We start from the raw sequence: 22,348 nt of genomic DNA, 5'->3' as shown, positions 1-22,348 counted from the left end.
GTGCGTGTGTATGATATTGTAAATAGTGCTAGACCGTTTATTCCAGTATACTAAGTACGGTGTTATGAACAATTATAGTGCAGGATAAGGATTTGTGGATATGTGTGAGAAGAATTTAAAAGTGAAAGGTAATTGACCCCTTCTACTCGATAATTCCATAGGGCGGATATTAGAAATGCCTTTGTGGATTTTAACGAGTAGGTAGGTTCAATGTCGTCCAACGATTTTTTAAACATTTTCACCTCGCTGGGGCCCCAAATGAGAACCAAGGTATGCATGCGTTTGTCACTTGATACTTGATACGAGTCTGTCGCGCGCCTGTGTGACGTACGCAACGTACGCTTTTGTTAGAAGTGTTGCAGCATTTTAGGCGGATTTTTAATTGTTAATAACTAAATAACGAAGCCGAAATCGCAATTTTTTTATTCTTCATTTTCGTCTTATATTATCGTCGAGAACCACCTCTTAAATTTTCTCCCACCTGTAGCTAAACACCCTGTATAATTGCTTATGAATTGATGAGGTAATGAAATATTGTGTGATAATTAGACTGCGGATCTTTATGCAAAATAAAAATGTTCTGCATTGATTGTGGGGGAAGCAGGAATAAAATAAAAATTGATTTCATCCCTTAATGACTTTGCTACATTAAAAACAACATTACGATATTCTTAAATTTTTCTAATCCCTTACTCTTTTATATTTCACTGAACCAATTTCTTCATAAATGCATAAAGATCGGCAGTCTAGTGATTATATATATTTATCAATCTTTAGTCAAACCATCAAATGGCCTGAATGAAAAGTCGAGCAAAAACGGCTTAGCACGGAACTTGTTAATTACCCAGTCGAGATACCTCGAGCACATTCTACGGTTTCGTTGAACGTTCCTGGCGTCATTTGCAGGTCGACACCTGGCTCGAAGCATCGCTGAGAATGCGTGAAATGGCGCCGTGCGCCATTCAGAGACCAGATTGCTTGGGATACCTGAGCAAACAGCAAGAGCACGCCAGAAAGACATCCTCACCGACCGGCTGGTCCAGGCGATACTGCGTGCTAAAAAACGCCGCGATCTACTTCTACGACGACGCGAACGCCGAGAAAGCTTTCGGCGTCGCCTGTCTTCACGGCTTCAGGGTGCACGGCAGCGCGCCGACTTCCGGCGGCAGGAGGCATACTTTCGCACTTCAACCGCCGGACCCCACACAGAGGAGCTACATCTTTGCCACTGAATCCGATATGGACAAGAAACGGTAATGAATCTTTCAGGAATCATTTATAGGATTTTTAATCCAAATTCACACTTTTGCAAATCAATTTCACCATTTGGCAAATCAATTTCTCCATTTTGCAAATCAATTTCACCGTTTTGCAAATCAATTTCACACTTTTGCGAATCATTTTGAAATTCACCCTTTTACAAATCAATTTCACCATTTTGCAAATCAATTTCACCCTTTCGAAAATCAATTTCACCCTTCTGTAAATCAATTTCACCCTTTTGCAGATCAATTTCATTATTTTCCAAATCAATTTCATTATTTTGCAAATCAATTTCATCCTTTTACAAATAAAGTGTTTTTTGATACATTTTTATAAAAAAAAGTCAAAAATAATTTCACCATTTGGCAAATCAATTTCACCCTTCTGCAAATCAATTTCTCCATTTTGCAAATGAATTTCACCGTTTTGCAAATCAATTTCACACTTTTGCGAATCATTTTGAAATTCACATTCGATTATTATCCCCCTTTTCGGTTTTCCGCTTATATCTCGGAAACTATGCGTCCTACCGATAAGACTATTGTATACAAAATTAAAACTGATAAAATGTGCCACAAGATTGATTGGATTCAGTTTTTAGATATCTCGCATAGTTTCCGAGATATTCGCGCTCAAAGTACACTAATTGTGCTGAAGAGTTAGCTAGTCAAATATGGCAAAAAACGTGAGGCAAAAATTTCTTTTTCACAATTAGTGAACTTTGAGCGCGGATATCTCGGAAACTATGCGAGATAGCGGAAAACTGTATCGAATCAATCTTGTGGCACATTTTGTCAGCTTTAATTTTGTATTGAATGGTCTTATCGCTGGACACATAGTTTCCGAGATATTATCGGAAAACCGAAAAAGGGGACCTTCTACATGCCCCTCTGTACATCGCTCACCTCCTAGGAGTAGGAGCTTTTAGTATGTTTACTTCCTAACTAGTCCAAACAAAGTCCTAAAGTTAAAAATTGTGTTGCTTCATTTTCCTCTACTCGCCCCTTACGAGCATTCATTGATTGGACTACCTGGGCGGCTGCAGATCGAAGTTTCGATCATGTAGGATCAACGGTTCAGGAGTTAATCTTGCTTAAAGTTGAACAATCTGCAGTGTTTTTGACAGGTAAGGCGCCGGCATATTGGTTTGTAGTGACGACCGCGAGCCGCTTAACTAATTAATTATTCTGCTCGGTAAGCGGCGCGCGACCGTCACTACAAACCAATATACTGGCGCTCTTACCTGTCAAAAACACTGTAGATTGCTCAACTTTAAACAAGCATAACTTCTGAACCATTGATCCTACAGGATCGAAACTTGAATGTGCAGCCGCCCCGGGCTCAAATCTACTGGATTACATACCAACCACATCATAATTTATAGGAGAAAGGCACAAATTTTGAGTCCGGTAAAGTAAACAGCAGCGCAAAATCTATATGTATACATATATAAAAAGACAGTCCTGACTCACTCACTTACTGATCAACGCCCAGGCCTTGATCCAACGCCCTTGGACCTAGAAAGCTCAAAATTTTGCACGGAGGTTTTCTTTATGATCTATACAAGGGATAAGAAAGGATATTTCGAAATTCAACCCCTAATGGGGTGAAAAGGGGTTGCAACGTTTGTGTGGGGAATATTTTGTTTGTGGTCGGATTTACTTTATACTTGGTCTTAATGCTCTTTGATATAATTAATCAAACACCCATTTCGGAATTTTAAAAGAAAGGGGGTTGCAACGTTTGTATGAGGAATATTTTGTTCGTGGTCGGATTTGCATGACACTTGGTCTTACTGCTTTTTGATATAATTAATCAAACACCTATTTCGGCATTTTAAAAAATTCAACCCCTAAGGGAGTGAAAAGTGGTTGCAATGTTTGCATGAGGAATATTTTGTTTGTGGTCGGAGGGCATTAAACAGTTTTCTGTGCGAGCGAAGCTGCGGCCGAAAGCTAGTTGCACCATATGATTGTTCCCTTCATACCGAAGAATTTTTTTATGAAACAAACTTTCTCGTAACTTCAGTGCGTCACGAGATATTTCCGTTAGCAGATAACCGAAACACCCTGTAGAAATCGCAGGACTCCGAGGGTTAATCGAGTGGGTTCTGATAAGAAATCTGTTTGCTTTGCAGATGGCTGGCCGCCCTCCAGTACTCGATTGATCGATGGATAAAGATTGGTTGACACAGGCCGATTCACCGCATAAGGAAGCAAAGAAGTCGAAGCAGCGAGGACACGTTGCGGTGTCCGTCGACCCTTCCCGTTTCCGGTTCCTAACGAACATTGTCGCAGATCACGAACTCGCCCACCACCATCGTCATCGTCGTCTCGATTGTCGCGCGGAAATTCATCACGTGGATCATCTCGCGAATACTCGTGAAATTCGCGATTCTCCAGAAGCCCAAGCATTATTATTGACATAGTACACACGAATCGACATTCATCACTACGTAAAAATTCTCGCGAGAAAATCGCCAGGGACACCGATCTTTTCCATAACGCTGTTTCCGGAACGCGTGAACTAGAAACGTAACTAGCTCCATACCATCGAGTTTTGCCAAAATTGATTGCACAAACTTTCGAGAGACCACCTCCAACGATCATTGTCGTTTAATAATAATAATAATCGAATCCGTCGGCACCGATAACGCCAGAAATTACAAGTCGCTCTAACTTCTGCCTCGAGAACAAAAACCAACGTACGCGTTTGCTTAAAGTTTTCTACAAAAATTTTGTCAACGAGATCTCCTCCTCCTCCGTGCTCCCGCATCTCCATCTTTTTACGTAGCTGTGGATACTTCCGATTCTATTCGAGTTAGACGATCTTATTGTTACACGCACGATCGTAGTCCCCGGTCTACATACATTTTTTGTCAGTCTAAGTGTCGGTGAATGATATTTTATAAATAATTCATGGTTCTTCGTAGCGTTATTGTATTTATCCGACGATGAAACGTTCTCACTTCAGGAGCGAATTCAGCAAGAAATCATTTCCAACGCCGGGAATTCTTTTTCAAAGACAAATATATGGAGGATACTAGCTGTTAAACAATTACGTACACAATGATGGGCACGACAGGGGCCCCTCGAACGCCTGCTTCTCCCACCAACACCTCTTTCTCGTTCCTTCATGCCAGGGGTGGCCATACTTGTACATACCATGCGCCAATTTTGTTCTTCCACTTCTTCTACCTTCTTATGTTCATTGTTGGGTTTGGAAAATAGGAATAGGGGTAGAATCTACTTCGCTGAGGGGACGAAAAGGGATAACTCAATCACGCAACTAAATTAATTTACCCCAGTTCGAAAGACACGTATATTGGAGCACCGATCTACAATAGTGAGAAATGATCTCTTGGACGAGAGGGCGATCGTTGTCGTGAACCCCGCGATTCGCATTTTCCAATTGTAAACTTTTTCCTATGTTATATCCGGTAGATTTCGACGAGAAGATGTGAGAAATCCAAGTTTCGGTCCTGGAGGATCAGTGGTTCAAAAGTTATAAATGTTTAATGTCGAGCAATTTCCAGGGTTTTTAAGAGGTTAGCTCAACTTCAAACATTTATAACTTTTGAGCCGTTGATCCTCCAGGAGCGAAACTTGGATTTCTCCAATATAGAGAATATATATAATATAACATTGGAAAAAGTTAAAAAAATTTGTAACTAATAAATAGACAGCGGATTATATGATGATAATGTGAATAATGGATAATATGAAAAGATTAGATAAATTTATAAATACTGTTACATTATTTTTAACCTACCAAATATATTTAGGCAGAAAATAAATTCCTATTTCATTCCAGTATGTTGCAATTCAGATAGAAAATTTGTTATTTTGCATAAACAGTCTAGTGATAAATCGCTGCCGTGAAGCCCGCAATTCACATCCTACAATTGTAAACTGTCAAAAAGTTGGACTCTATGAATCCAACCGACAGCAATCAGCTGTTGAAAATATGATTAAAATGCGCCACTTGTAATCATCGAATGCGCCACAGGTTGGCCACCCCTGCTCCATGGTAACGGCGGGTATTGGTGGGGAACAGTGAGCGCTATGGTGGGGACGGTTTTCTCCCAACTGTGACAAAAATGCCCATCCCTGACGTACAGAGTCCGAAAAAGACACTAGGATTTTACGTCGACATAATTATAAAGTAAGATAATTAAACAACAAACAATCTGACCAAAGAGACACGATCGACTAATATGAATATAAACTATTAACAGCTGAATACCAACGCCCATGTAAATACGATGCGTTTTTACCAACGTAAACAATTTCTTGCTAAATTGATCTCCTTGTAAAGTGTTCCTTTGCGTGATTAAGTAAATAATATACAATTAACACCTCAAGCAACGTTTCTCAAAATTACAGTTTCTTTCTAGATGTTAACTTAATTATAATCTTACGAGAATTTCAATGTGGATTATCGAAGTTTTGTTTGTAAGCAGCGTAAATGTATCGATTTCGTTATTTTATGTGATTCTATAATGCACAAAACAGCTGCAGATCGCTCGCTGACATTTGTCATGTTTTGAGAATGTCTGTCATATTTAAATGTTCGTTAAATGTTTAGCTATTCTACTTTAGCTTCTCTACTGAATCCCAAATGTACCTACCAACCATCTGGTTTTCTTTTCTATGTTTGACTTCTCATGGAATCCTTCAACGACATCTCACACGATTAATTTATTTTAATTTAATGTAGCCTATGTAATGTAATTTTAATTTATCAACGACATTTATTACATCGAAAGTGAATTGTGTATATAAATTGTATATAGGGTGAGCCGAGAGAAACGAAGCATAGAATTTAGAATAGGAAAACGTGTACCACGAGTAACTAGACCGATGTAGATTCATAAATCAACCCCCTAACGAAGCAATATGTAATTTCTTGTTTCGACAATAAACACGTAGTTGTTTTTAACTTTATTTTTAACTTTTCTACTTTCTCTTACACTCTGACATTTTACATCAACCAAATGGATTACTTGGATTATATTAAGAAACAAAAAATTACAATTTCACTTTATCAGCCACGTATATTCGTTGGCTGTCGAACGTGTTAATCCTTGTGTTTTTCTAAAAATTTTATGCTATTTCAAGACGACTTCTGCCCTGAAAGATTTAGATTTTAAGGTAATCGTCAAATTTCTGGCTCGTTTCTTATTACATTGTCATTATTCTTTTAAGCAAATACTACGTTAATGTTATTTTTTCATTCGAGTAGTTTCGTTGTTTGTTCACTTGTTGTTTATTTATTGATTGATTTCTGTGACTGACTTCCCCCCGGATCTTTACATAACATGTACACGCACAATCTGTACCATTTGCATCGCCCTTTGTTCCCCCGAAGAGGTTATTATTTTATTAAAATTACGTTGTCGCTAATTGTAAGTGTGCTCGTCGTTATTATACATAATTAATAAACGAACTGAACGCAACATGGAAATGATAATTCCTTCACCGCTTTTTCCTTATCAACCGTCCATGTTTGAGAAACGCTGCTTCGAGTAGTTGCTATCAATAATACGTCCGACACGATTGTTAAAACTTTCGCAGCCGATAATCCTTGAATGCATCAGAACCTGGGAGCCATCATTCGAATCTCAATATACTGTTGAAACAAACACAAACAAATTTGAAAATATCGTAGTGCTAACCGTTTCTAATTTGGCAAAAATTCGACTCCATAGTTACCGATAAAATAAAAGCGTAGAATCATTTTTCAATCACTTTCATACGTGTTTAATGTCCCAGATGGCACAAGGACGTCTGCAGTTGGACATTCAGACGTTTTAAAGATGTCCCGAACGTCTTCCAAACGTCTCCAGAACGTCTTGAGTTAGAAAACGATACGTCTTAAAGACGTCTGAGACGTTTGACGTCTAAGAGACGTTCGTTGGATATTGGAGAGGTCTTTAAGACACCCCTAAGAAGTCTTAAAGGTGCGTAAATGTTAATTAAAATAAAAGAAGGGAAGAGTACAAATAGATTTCGACAAGAAAGAGTTTGAACTTAAACCAATAAATAGCTTTATTAGTAGAACGAATGTGGAATTGACATAAAAAGTGTAATAAAAATAATAATTGCGATTAAAATCACAATAAAATTAATAAAAATTAAAATTACTATTACAATAAAAATTGAAATTGGAATAAAAATTGAAATTGGAATTAAAATTGCAATTGGAATTGAAATTGAAATTGGAATTAAAATTGCAATTGGAATTGAAATTGGAATTGAAATTGGAAATGAAATTGTAATTGAAACTGGAATTGCAATTGGAATTGCAATTGGAATTGAAAGTGAAATTGGAATTGCAATTGAAATTGAAATTGGAATCGAAATTGGAATTGAAATTGCAATCGAAATTGGAATTGAAATTGTGATTGAAACTGGAATTGCAATTGGAATTCAAAGTGAAATTAGAATTGCAATTGAAATTGAAATTGAAATTGGAGTTGAAATTGTAATTGAAATTGTAATTGGAATTGCAATTGGAATTGAATGTGAAATTGGAATTGAAATTGAAATTGAAATTGGAGTTGAAATTGGAATTGAAACTGGAATTGAAATTGGAATTGAAAGCGAAATTGGAATTAACGGAACCGAAAGTGGAAAACCGAAAAAGGGGACTTTTTACGTGCCCCCTCCCCTCCCCCCCCCTCCCCATGTAGCCCGCTCACTTCCTAGGAGTAGGGACTTTTAGTATGTTTACCTCCTAACTAATGCAAACAAAGTCCCAAAATTAAAAATTGTGTTCCTTCCATTTCCCTCTACGCCCCCCTTATGAGCATTCATTGAGTGAACTAATATAGAAAAAAATCTGAACGAGAAAAGGGGAACGTAGTATAAAGTCATCGTCCGCGAAAGTGTTAACACTTCACGTTGAAATCCTGAACACGTGCTCGGCATATTTAGTACGATTTGTATAGCGATTCGACTTTTGGATTCAGTCTTTATATGTATAATACGTATAACAACATCGCATTATCCTATCAACACGCAGGAATTGAAGTCTTATTTGTATTTTAACGAGCGTCGAACATCAAAAGCGAGAATGGGGATTGTTTATTCACCAAATGTGTCTTGTATTAATTAGAAGGATTCCCACGTTCACTTACAGACAAAGGACTCAACTTAGCTATAAGGCGGTGAAAGATCGTTTCACCGCGTTTCCACGAATTTCAAAGCGACTGTTTCACAACATAATTGACAGAGAATAATAGTTGAAAGAAAATCACATAGGTGCTCAAGGTTGTTCCTTCGTTGCAATGCGTTTTTACCGTCGGTTTCTTATCAAAGAAAATTAATAATATTCTTGCGAATACAGGCTACAGATTTTAGGGTTATAATGGATGAGCTCCCACATGAGGGATCTGATAATATGGTTCAGATTTGTGTTTTTGAAAAAATATGTACTTCTGCGTATATTAGGTACAAGGTGCATGCAGAAATGCTTCGGATCAATGAGTATCTGTAAGAAAAGATGCCGCAAAATTGTTCTTGGCCTTAAAATTCAAGGTTGAATTCAAAGAAATTCAAGTGGTTTTATTAAAAATTCAATAGTTCTCATAAAAAATTATAGCGAAGTGTCATTATTAATATTGTCTTAGAAATTGTTTACATTTCTGATAAAGCAAGTAATTAGTGTTGTTGTTCATGTTATAGTGTTGTGTTATCATTTTCTTTTTGTGACTTCAGTATACTAAATAACGTTACTTTATCAATAATATATTATGTTCGTTTATAATCTTTCATTTTTATATTTTTTAAAAAAACTAAAAAGGAAGAATAAATAATGAATAAATTTATTATGTTTCTTGCCAACAACCGTAGTCCCGTTGAAAGCACCGGTTCTCGTTAGATCACCGAAGTTAAACAACGTGGAACGTGACCGGCACTAGGATGGGTGACCGTCTGGTCAAAAACCGGAAAGTGACCCACCCGGGGTGTTTTTCACGTGTTGTTGGCAAAAGGTGGTTCGGAACCCACCATAAACAGTAGGTCCCGCTGAAAAGGCGATGGTGAGAGTGGAAAAAGGAGAGGATTGGTAAATGAATTTGAAACCCTGAGGGGACCAAATATCATGTCCATTATGTTTCTTAAGTATTTTTAGGTTGGACAACTGAATACATTATTAATATAAATTATAACTTAATTTATAACGATCGTAGAGAATAAAATTTAATTTTATCTCAAGAGAATGATGATAGCAAATGTTGATCGAGATCATAAATTCCTTGGTGTCCTTGAGCGACTAATTGATTTTCTTCTAACTACACGGTTCGTACCAACAGTTTCCAAACGAAAATTTAAACTTTCTTTTCGAAGATATTTACGACTTTTACTATTTATAGTATTATTTAACATAGTTTCTCTCTGAAAACAATTTCTTCCATTATTCACAATACTTACAGAGTCTGATATAACAACTAATATGTATACAGTTTCCAAGATGGCGAAAAATCACTAAACATAACAAATTCTATAATTATATCAACATTACCAAATTAGACAAAGCAAATCAATGTAACAATGATACCTAAATAAACGCGAGTACAAACCTATTATCAGAAAACGATACATATTCTAATTGTTATTGTTACCATCATCTTGAAAAATGCATCAAACATCATTCTAGAGTCTGTATAGTCATTGTTAAACTCCGGTTTTTATGCATTTATAACAAAAATGAGCACATGCAATTTAAAGCAGTGAAATTATTAAATTATTAATGAAGAATATAATTTTAGGGTAAACACTTTACTTTAAGGGACCAAAAATTTTTACCTTTCTCCTATAATTTATTATCTGTTTAGGTATGTAATCAAGTAGATTTGAAGGAGAGGAGAACCTAGGAATTAAAGTTTCGATCCTGTAGGATGAATGGTTTAAAAGTTATGATAGCTTGAAGGTGAGCAATCTGCAGTGTTTTTGACAGGTAGCCGCTTACCGAGCAGAGCCGCTAGGTGGCAGCACGAGCACGCGCTAATATCGCTAACATAGAGGAAATATCTTAGAAAATGTTTGAGAAGAAATATCTTGGAAAATATTTACAATTAGAGATAGATTCCTCATAATATAGTCGGCCCCCACCCAGCCTAACCACCAACCAACTAATTAATTATCGACATTAACGCGTGCTTGTGCAACCACTCTGAAACTCTGCAAATTGCTCAACTTTAAGCAACCATAACTTTTGAACCATTGATCCTACAGGACCGAAACTTCGATTCTTAGGCTCTCCTCATTCGAATCTACTGGATTACATACGAAATAGACAATAATTTATAGGAGAATGGCAAAAATGTTTGGTCCCGTAAAATGTACGAACTTTTTATTTTGCATAAATATCTGGGGTCTGAACATTGTAAACGATACACTCCTTCCGCACGAAACTATGTTAGATAACATTATACATCGAATTCTTGCGCAAAAATAGATTTTTATAGTCTAATTTACCGAAACCCCCCAGAATCAAACAGAAATATATTTCCGCAATTAAAGATTCGGAAAAAAAATGAAATCCTGGAGAGCTTTGTTAAACTTTCTTCTACTGTACTTTCAGACTTTTAGAACCGTGTATGCTTTAAACGCATAATAACAAAAGCCGTTCCGTTTATGTTCGGAGACTTTTGCAATAAACCGTGTACATTTATCTTGGTTTGATTCGTTGCCTAGATTGTACATTATCGTTTGCATAATTGTTCTTCGATGACGACGAACAAATTACCCGAATGTCGTAGCAATGTTTATTTATTAAATCGCGAATCGGTGAATGCTATCACACAGGGCCGGCCATCTGGGGGGTGCAGCAGATGCTATGCACCGGTGCCCCGCGATTGAGAGGGCCCCAACATGATCAAGAACTAAAATAATCTAATTTTTCTGAAGTAATTAATATATTAGCAAAAACAAAATCACGCATTAAATAAACATGCATTAGTAATATACAGGCTGCGTCCGAAAAAACAGAACACTTAAATATCTACGTTACTTTCCTTTGTACAAAAAAACTTCTTAGGGCAAAGTTACACTGTTTGATGGGCCACATGTAACGGTGTAAGGGAAATAATTTTCGAGGTCATTTTTTAATGAGATTTCAAGTTCATCGATATTTTTTTTAATGGAATGAGGTATTTTGTAATACATCAATCGATGCAACTGGACATTCGTTATAAAAAAGTACTAACCTACGTATGTCGAAAAGTTAGTAGTTCACGAGATATTTCAATTTAAATAACTCTAAAACACCATTACTGTCGGACTAAGACGTTACACATGTAAGTAAACGCTAAAATCAATTTCTAAAGTTGAAGTTGAAAAATTGACATTGATATTGAAATTGATTTTAGCGTTTACTTACAAATTTCAACTCTTCCATTTCAACTTCAATTTTCCAATTTTATTTCGTTAATATCAACTTCAATTTCAATATCAACCCTTCAACTTCAATTTCAACTTCAATTTCGATATCAACCCTTCAACTTCAATTTCAATATCAACCCTTCAACTTCAATTTCAACTCTTCAATTTCAATTTTTCAATTACAACGTCAATTTTTCAATTTCAATTCGTTAATTTCAACTCTTTAATTTCAATTTCAACATTTATTTTTCCATTTCAACTTTAATTTCAGTTTTTCAATTTCAACTTTAATTTCCACTTCAATTTCAACTCTTCCATTTCAACTTTAATTTCAACGTCAACACTTCAATTTCAACGTCAATTTTTCAATTTCAATATCAACCCTTGAACTTCAATTTCAATTTCAACTCTTCAATTTACACTAGCAAGTAAACGCTAATGTTTTAGTACGACAGTAATGGTGTTTTAGAGTTATTTAAATTGAAATATCTCCTGAACTACTAACTTTTCGACATACATGGGTCAGTACTTTTTTATAACGAATGTCCAGCTGCATCGATTGATGTATTAAAAAATACCTCATTCCATTAAAAAAAATATCAATGATCTTGAAATCTTGTAAAAAAATGACCTTGAAAATTTTGTTCCTTCCACCGTTACATGTGGCTCTTCAAATAGTGTAACTTTGTGCTAAGAAGTTTTTTGTACAACGAAAAGTAATGGAGATATTTAGGTGTTCTGTTTCTTCGGACTCACCCTGTATGTTCGTGTTTGTAAATTTTTTTTTACTTTACAAAAAATTTAGGGCCTTAAATGCACCCAGGCCCCTTTAAAGAGAAGGCCGGCCCTGTTATCAGAGAGGGATAATTTATACATATTCGAGCGAAAGACATCATCTGTACAGTAAAGTCTTGATCTAAGAAAAACTCTCGGCTCTGTGATGTTATTTAAATTCTGTGGTTCTAGAATTGACTCGACATTAATCGACGTGAATATTTAGAAGCTGGTTAATACATACTTTTGTTACATTGAACTCGTTGAAATCAGGAACAGTTTTAGGACGTAAAGGACCGGAAATATAGGCCGAAAATTTATGTTCGGATAAAAACGCTCAAAAATACAGGAACCACGTGAGACGAAGTCCCCAATAAATATTTAATTATTCGAATAATCTTCAAACGTAACAACAGCGCGATTTGTAAGAAGCGCAGACCATGACAATGGCGAACAATTTGAGAAATAAATAAAGAGTGAGAATAGTAAACATCATTCGCCTCGAACATTGAAGTGGACAGTTCCTTTAACAGTTATTATTTGCAGTGTGCGAAATGTTTGGTTAATCCGTGATGTGTGTGAATGAACAACAAAGAGCAGAAAATCTTTGATGCGTTGCTCAGCGTTCGAAATTAATCATCAAGCCGTGAATGTTTATGCATCTCGAATTAACAAAAATTTTGGTTTTTGAAATTCGTTTCTAATCTCGTTGCTTAAATCCAACGAGTCTCTTAATGGACGAAACGAATTTACATTTGGTCCGAGTGTTTCATAAACAATTTGCATAAACATGGATGGTGATGGTGATGGACAGAAAGCATTTCAAGAAATATTCGAATGACAAATACATTGTCACTTTGTAATTTATTTTGCGCTCAAACCGAGAATGTATTTAGGTATAATTTTTATGTCGTTACAAAATTCTTCTATTGAATACATAAATGGCGAACACCGTGGCACTTCGTATTCATGTTATGCAGCAATGTTTCACCAGAAAATTCGAACCTCGATGGATGACATATTTATCTTTAACTGCACAAGTAAATTTACGGAATTTCTTCTTGTACAACCTTTCTCAAAATATTTGTCACATTTTTCTGATTAAAATGAGTCGTTTAAAAACCTCCAACGGGCTGTAGCTCCATTAATTTGCAAAATTCTATAATAGTCTAATTCTTTGAGAAGATAATTTTCGCGAGATGTTAAATTGTTTATTTAAATTGTAAGTTATGCTTTAAATGTACAATAAATATCGGCCAAATTGTATCGTGTTTGGTGTCATTTTAATCAGATAAATGCCGCAAATATATTGGTAAAGTTTCATTAAAAACAAGTGAAAAATAAAGAAGTTTCAGTATTGCGCTGGTATTGTCTCACCGATACGATACTTCTTTTTGCGGCTTTGGCCGCGTGGTCCGTGTTTACATGCTGTCCTTTTCTACGTTCGGTGCGGTCGACGAAGCCACAAAACAAATAGTGTCAGGTCCCGATCTATGTCACAACACTCACAACACAGAACCGAGAAATGACTTAGAATATGACTTTACTGTATGTAGAATAAAAATTTTCTAGGTTGAAAGATATGTGAAAAAGTTGAATAGAAAATGCCAAGGGTCTCGCCAACCGATTTCTGTATCCAATAGAAGTATTCGGTATTTTACACGTATTTCAATTACAAAAGCATTCGACGCTGCCCATCACTCGCCACGAGATCGTTACTCGTGTTCAAAATATCCAGCACAAACGCACACGCGCCACGTGCCGGCATGTCTGTGGAATGATCACAATTATATCGCTGTTCTTATCGCTAATATTTGTATCGATAATGGAGGAGCCGTGTCCACGAAGATCCGACGAACGAAAGAACGACAGGTAGACGAGAAAACCGAGCCGCAACGAATGAACACGATTTTTCGAACCGATTGCGATCGAGAATCGATCTGTGTCCGTGAACGCATGGAAGAACATAACAAAGCACGAAACGAGAAAACACGCGATCTACCGTGATCGCGGATGAACGAAACGACACAAATAGGGAAAACCCGCGAAACATTTCACGACGGACCGCTCAAAAAGCACAGATAATAAAATAGCAGGTTTAATACAATTGTAGAATGTATTGCGTCAATTATTTACCCGTTACCCCTTTCAGCTGCTTTGAGGATGCTGGCTGGTTGCTGGGTTAAAACTCACCTTAGGGGACCACAAATTTTCGACTTTTTAAACATATTTCGGTAGATTTTTACGAGCAAATACCAAAAGTTCAAAATTGAACATTAGGAATTCACTGGATCAAAAGTTACGAGTGTTTAAAGTTGAACGATTTTAAGCGGTTTTGACAGGTTAGAGTTCCATGTTCGCAACTCATAAATTTTAGCTTACATTTCACGAGAAATTTTTCATCTCCTGAGAAGGTTTATGGAACCAACTAAATCTATTTTGAATTCATTTTTGTATTAATAACGAGCTTCCCGAGTAGGGTTAGTGGTCCGCATTTTATTTTTGTGTACGTAACGAAATAAATTGTAATCGAAATTAACTAACTGGCGAACGTTTATAATGTCGATAATGTAAATTTCTATTGAAATATTGATTAAAAGCTACGACGTTCGTTTTTTTGTTGTATTGAAATATGATTCTAAAAGCACTTTTAGTTTTTCCCGAATTTTCATGTTTCAGGGCAACGTTTCCAATTTTTTTAAATCTAAAAACCTGATTCGGACTACAACGAACATTTAAAAAAAAAATTAGCCAAATCGGTCCAGCCGTTCTCCCGTGATGTCGTGACCAACGAACAGCATTTGATTTTTATTATAATAGATTTATAAAACTATATTTCCTGGTCGTGGGTTACATCCTTATCTTGTATAAATAATTTCTCAATCTTTCATTAAAAACAAAAAAATTAAATTTTGAAGCAATCTGCTAATTTTAGGTTCTTTTTTACTATTGTGATAAAATAGTACTCCATTTAATATTATCCTATAAATTATTAATAATTCATTGTGCTATTAATATTGATTCCATAATCATTAGTACAATATCAATATTTTATCATTGCTATTTCAATCCACTTCGTATTATTACCTTGAATAATTTTTATTTTTATTAATTTACTTATGTATATCTCTTCCCATTATGTTTTCTGTAAAGTATCTAATATCTTATTGATAAATAAATTTTAAGCGCTTAAGAATTTCCTCTTTTTTTAAATAATATAACATAAGATTGTTTTCTTCCTCTCAGAACATAATGTAACATAACATTGTGTTCTTCCTGACAAAAAATAATGTAACATAACATTGTTTTCTTCCTCTCAGAAAATAATGTAACATAACATTGTTTCCTTCTTCTCAGAAAATACACTTCGGTAAGTAAATACAGTATTATATTGTATGAGTACTTGTGGTAAGAGGAAGTTTCCTAACACTGGACAGCATTTAATACCAGACACTGCACTAGCATTTACTAAAATCATTGAAACATTGCGAAAAGATTTAATCCATGAAAAACATATACACATAACGAAAAATTAGTGGTAACGGAATTTACGTTTTATTCGGCTGTAGCACTGTAAATACAAATATTTATAACTTTATTCGGAATATTCGGTACTCGATTAGCTCTCAGATACAAATTACACAAGTATTTCACATTCCATAACCTGATCACAACGATATCTCTGTAACTGTCGCGAAGGTCTCTACCGTAACTGTAGCTCGACCGAAACTAATTTCGATGTTCCTTTATGAAACTTTTACCATAGTATTTCGTCTCGTTCTTCCAATTGAAATCACTCCAAACACGATATAATTACGATTATAATTATTCGTTCTACCCATACCGCAAATGTCAAGTCCGAAAGTTTAATCGTAACTCTGATTGGTCCGTGTTTTTCGTTAATAACGCCTCAACAAAGCCACGGAGAAAATTTTTGCAAAGGAAAAAGCTACTTCAAACGGCCTCAGAACAAATTGACATATTAGAAGACTTAGTTTACTGAGTAACGGGTAAACAAAATTTTGAAAAATTGCTATTGGCTGGAATTGCGAAGAAATAAGGAAAATCTTGAACCTTTTTATTAGTGTCTATAATAGCAATTTCACATTCCATAACATGGTTACAACGATATCTCCATAACTGTCGCGAAGATCTCTACCGTAACTGTAGCTCAACCGAAACTAATTTCGATGTCTCTTTATGAAACTTTTACCATAGTATTCGTCTCGTTCTTCCAATTGAAATCACTCCAAACACGATATAATTACGATTATAATTATTCGTTCTATCTATACCGCAAATGTCAAGTCCGAAAGTTTAATCGTAACTCTGATTGGTCCGTGTTTTTCGTTAATAACGCTTTAACGAAGTCACGGAGAAGATTTTTGCAAAGGAAAAAGCTACTTCAAATGGCCTCAGGTATCACCCCTTTGAAGGAAGTGTAACATTTTTGACACATCCTGTATGTCAATTTTTTTGGTAGGATATGTAGCCACTGTGCAATTTAATACGATTAATGTTCCACCCTGTATATACTTGATCCCAACTAAAAATATCGTGGAAAAACGCGAAGACTTAGTTTATGACCTAATAGTTCACATGATAAACTCTTGGAGCGTGAATGCTTAGAATTTATTCTGTACTAAGGCCTGCATCGTCATTTTTATACAGTCCAAGATAGGTATCAGTAGAAACAGACTTTCACAACCGTTCCCATGGTTTTGGATTGATAATAATTGTCTGGCGAGTGTTTCCGAGTATTCGTGAAATAGACTCCCGAGTTGGAAACATATAATTTGGCAATGGAATTCGACGGGTTCTGCGGATTCCTCGTTGCTTTCTGATCTTGATGCGTAATCTTGAATCGACACGACGACGCACTTCAAATTTGAATCATTTTTCGGCAGATATAATTAGAAAAATCAATTTGAAGATTGTTTAGTAACTATCCGTCTCAGGCTTCTAATCTGAACCGAAGTTTAATATTTAATGTAAATTGTTCTTTGAACAATATCTTATTGTATTTAACACTACGTTTACAAGACCCAACAAATTAACAATTTTTTTAAATTTATGATTACTGAGATTGTTAAAATGTATTCATGAGGAATTATTCAACAAATTTATTTCTTTGGGTATACATTATTTAAAAAATGGCTAAGGATTTTGATAGACACATTCTCATAGACTATTTATTACATTTTAGATAAATAAACCTTTTATTCATCTTAATACCGTAGTATAGTTTCAAATAAATAATTAAATACAGTCTTCTAACAAATAATCGAGTAATATTTGTTACCTTTATTTTGAATCTGTTTTCGATCGAGACACAATTGCATTTACAATGTAAACTCCTGTGTACTTCTCAAAATTCCTGTTAAATATTTTTAATTTACAATTAATGAGATTGTTAAAACGTATTCATGAGGAATTATTCAACAAATTTATTTCTTTGGATATATATTATTTAAAAATGGCTAAGAATTTCGATAGACACATTCTCGTTAATCTCCTAGAGTAGTGTAAAATATAGTGACTTTTATCTTACGTCTCTAGATCTAGATTCTAGGTTCTAGGAAAAAGGATCTAGAAATGAATAAAACTGTTTTAAATTACTCATTCAAAACATAACTTCACCGATGCATACTCCAGCTATGAATCACATTGTATCATAGTTATTCCCTTTCGAATGTTATATAATGCTTCATTAAGTCAAAATCAACCTGTTGAATCTTTTGAAACCAGTGGAGAACAAGTTCCACGGGAATGCAGAGACGGAACAATTAAAAGATTCTTCCAGTATGTCGACCAGCGAAATGCATTGAATGAAATGCGGGAGCGTCTTGCGGAAAAGTCTATAAACGTGATGTAAAATGAAATTCGAATTTGCTTGGGGCCCGGTACACGGTTTATCCGAGGTTGAACCGGTGGTATCCGTTTGATAGCAGATAGCAGGCCGAACGACGCTGGTATGTTCTCATTACGCGTCGTGTAAGGTATGCGGCGGCGAGACCACGTGTCTTCTTCTTTTCCTTCTCTTCTCCTCGTATTCTGTCCCTGTGGTCTCCCTTCATCTTCTTCTTCCTGACTTCTTTGTCCTTCTCCGAGCTCCTTGGAACGAAATTCAAGCTCCGTTCACATCGGCCGCATACTTCATCCAGTTCAACTCCTCATCTTCGCATCCTCTCCTGTTCCTCGTAAATAAGGACCTCTCGCACTCGAACATCCGTTTCCTGAATACAGTAGGACCTCAATAGGGTAACTGTACCGATTACTGCGAATTATTATGCTTCGATCGTACTTTATGTTAATGTTATTTCTAATTTATCATGAATAGACTGCGGATCTTTATGCAATTATAGCCTTCGAAAGTTTTCAAAAAATCCTAGGATATAAAATACGACAAAATTTAATACGATTTGAATTCCTTTCAGACCTGAAAAGGCTACCATGACGGAAAATAAGATTCTATTCGAGATTTTCCAAGATTTTATTCGAGTTCCTGCAAAAACCTTGAAATAACAATATGTGTAAACATTCTATGGACGAATGGCTGTGAACGAAAAAGACCCATGCACGTAATACTGCGGATTATCATGCTTCGATCGTACTTTATGTTAATGTTATTTCTGATTTATCACGATTAGACTGCGGATCTTTATGCAATTATGGCCTTCGAAAATTTTTAACAAAATCCTAGGATATCAAATACGACAGAATTCAATACGATTTGAATTCATTTCAGACCTAAAAAGGCTACTATCACGGAAAATAAGATTCTATTCGAGATTTTCCAAGATTTTATTCGAGTTCCTGAAAATTCGTCTACATTTTGTAAATGATGTGTAATCTTTTATGTAAGCATTTTATGGAAGACTGATGTGTTCTGCATACAAAAAATTGGTGGCCATCAAAACTTAATACAACACCGAAAATATTAAAAAATAAAATCGATAACATTTTGTAAAACTACGTATTTAAGCATTAATTTAAACAAATCCTGAGTACAGTAACACAAACCTCAATAATAAAAATAATAAGAAAAATAAACCTCTTATTAATTTGTAGTATAATATCAAATAAATAACTAAACACATTCGTTTAACAAATATTTGAGTAATATTTATTATCTTTATTTTGAAGCTGTTTTCAATGAAGAACATCGTAAAGTTTATAACATTTTGCCTTTGTTTCGATCAAGAAATGCTATTACAGTCTATAGGTTTATTATATTAAACTTTCAGATACAAAACCAATCCTTAACACTAAAAGTACCACGTAGATTTTTTATTTCACAATTAATGAAATTATAAAGATGCTTCCATAAGAAATGATTTAATAAATATCTTTATTAGAGCACGGATTATAATAAGAATCGCGCAAAGTCTAAATTAATTAATTCTTGTTATTTTTCTAAGGCAAACACGTGCCTGTTACTTTTATAGTTTTATATTTATTGTATAATTTTACTTTTAAATACAATACATTTCAACGTAAACCACGCGACTGTCGTGTGTTCCTTTTATATGTCTGGAAAAATAAGTTATTGACGATAGCATTATTTGATTTTTGGTCAAAATGTGATGATTAATTAACGTACTGGTCGTTGATGGCAAAAAGAACTACAAAATCCAGATAACAATCTTGTAAATGAAAAACGTGAATAAACATAGTATCTTATTTTTAACTTAATACAATCAAGAAACGTTTTGTAGATCGAATACGATGGGTATACAAAATTGCGTTTATTTAATTTCACTGCTAAAAATCGAATATTTCATATGCAACAACCTAATAATTGAACTCCGGATTTTATGAATTGATAACAAAAATGATCGAATGCAATTTAACACAGTGAAAATATTAATAGATTTTAAGAGTATTAATATATCGTTTCCACCACATTGAAATTATTAATGAAGAATATGAATTTACATTTAGCTCCTGCGTCTTGCAATTGATGCACAAACTTTTTAGTTTGCATAAACATCCGGAGTCTACTAATAATAATTCTAATGAGTTGAATACGTAATGACAAGTTTCACAAAAACATTGGCTTACTCGATTTACGATATCCAAAGTGTGTGAGAGCAGTGTACCCATTGTGAGTCGTTTCAAATAAAGATAATAAACTAACCATGCTCTTTGCTTCATCCGAACGTTTATTCCGTGTCTTCTTCCCCATTAATTTTAATTAGAATCCTTTTATCAGATAAGCTGCGGAATGAAATGAAGGCGAAGAGAAGATGCGTTGCATGAACTTTAGGGAGCTCCACCAGTTCCAGCTCTTCTACACTACCTCCTCCAATTCTTCCTTTCATATTTAATTCGGCTTCCTTCCATATTCCTTTGAAGTTCCTTTAAACCGAGCATGTACAGTGAACAACAAAATTATTCGATGCAATTCGTTCGATGCATTCGAACTGTAGAATTGTTGGCGGTTCGAAACGAAAACTACTTTAATATACGTATAAACATTATTATTAATCCCTTCAACTTTTCACTTTAAGAATGCAATCATTTAATTTAATTATATTTAATGTTATATTTATATTTAATATTTGTCTCTATCGAAATGGCAAATAGAAACCTAGCGAGATAATAAAATTTCATCTAAATCCACGAAAAATTATGTTATTAATATTTACACATTACATAATTAATGTGTAGAATTAGTCAGCTTTTATAATGTTTGAAATTAAATAATACAATTAAGAAGTTTTAAATAATTATTGTCATAAACTTAACTGTCGCTTAACTAACCCCTTGTTCAATAAATAGCAAACTTGACTCTTTTATTTAGTCAGCTTTTATAATGTTTGAAATTAAATAATACAATTAAGAAGTTCTAAATAATTATTGTCATAAACTTAACTGAGGCCGCATCCGCCTCAACAATGGGTTAACTAACTTCTTGTTCAATAAATAGCAAACTTGAATCATTTATTTAGACAATTTTTATATGTCTGAAATTAAATAATGCAATTAAGAAGTTATTTGAAACAATCTGCTAAAATCGTATTGAAAAATATTCAAAGTGGAAACTTTCTATCCCATATAAAATTGGATTAATTTTTTAGCACATAATTGGAAAGAACCAATTCGTCTCAGGCTATTAACCTGAACTGAAGTTTAATATTGAATATAAACTGTTCTTTGAATAATATCTTACTGTATTTAACTGTATTTTACTGGGTTTACGATACCCGACAAGACAACAATATTTTTAATTTACTTATATTATTCAACAAATTATTCAACAAATTTATTTCTTTGGGTATATATTATGTAAAAAATGGCTAAGAATTTGTAACAAACTTGATTCATTTATATAATCAGCTTTTATATGTTTGAAATTAAATAATACAATTAAGAAGTTTTAAATAATTATTGTCATAAACTTAACTGAGGCCGCATCCGCCTCAACAATCGGTTAACTAACCCCTTGTTCAATAAATAGTAAACTTGACTATTTCATTCTGTCAGCTTCTATATGTTTAAAATTAAATAATGTAATCAAGAATTTATTTGAAACAATCTGCTAAAATCGTGTTGAAAAATATTCAAAGTTGAAACTTTCTATCGCATATAAAATTGCAAACTTAATTTTTGTCGCCATAAAGAACAATTATTTTAATTCCAATAAGAAAACCTTGAAAAGAATGTTTCATTAAAACGTTAAAACGTTGAAAATAAGTGCATATGTGCGATATGTTATTTAATGCACATTTGAGTACTAGATATAAAGAAATAAAAACGGATGTGAGGGTTTTTAGAAATAGTTAAATGATTTTTAGTAATTTTACGGTATTGTTTTCATACAGATGCGATAATAAGCTTTTAAAGTCTTGCTATTTTTCAACGTAACTGAATTCTGTAAACAATATTTCTCCCATTTTTATTTTGTATGAAAAATGTTC

The 22,348-nt window shown here is 34.4% G+C and overlaps 1 protein-coding gene across 4 annotated transcripts in view; it reads left to right on the top strand.

Annotated features, from left to right (window-relative positions):
* The window catches only part of LOC143211394 (uncharacterized), a 347,400-nt gene extending 338,051 nt beyond the window's left edge, over nucleotides 1-9,349 (top strand). For all 4 annotated transcript variants that reach the window (XM_076429033.1, XM_076429034.1, XM_076429035.1 and 1 more), the window contains 2 exons: nucleotides 907-1,253; nucleotides 3,401-9,349. In XM_076429033.1, the coding sequence (XP_076285148.1) occupies nucleotides 907-1,253; nucleotides 3,401-3,452 (399 nt within the window). In that variant the 3' untranslated portion in view covers nucleotides 3,453-9,349. The remainder of the gene's footprint in view (nucleotides 1-906; nucleotides 1,254-3,400) is intronic.
* Nucleotides 9,350-22,348: the final 12,999 nt, after the last annotated feature.

This window comes from Lasioglossum baleicum, chromosome 8, assembly GCF_051020765.1.
Source record: "Lasioglossum baleicum chromosome 8, iyLasBale1, whole genome shotgun sequence".
Taxonomy (NCBI): Eukaryota; Metazoa; Arthropoda; class Insecta; order Hymenoptera; family Halictidae; genus Lasioglossum; species Lasioglossum baleicum.
This window is presented reverse-complemented; position numbering and strand designations above follow the sequence as displayed.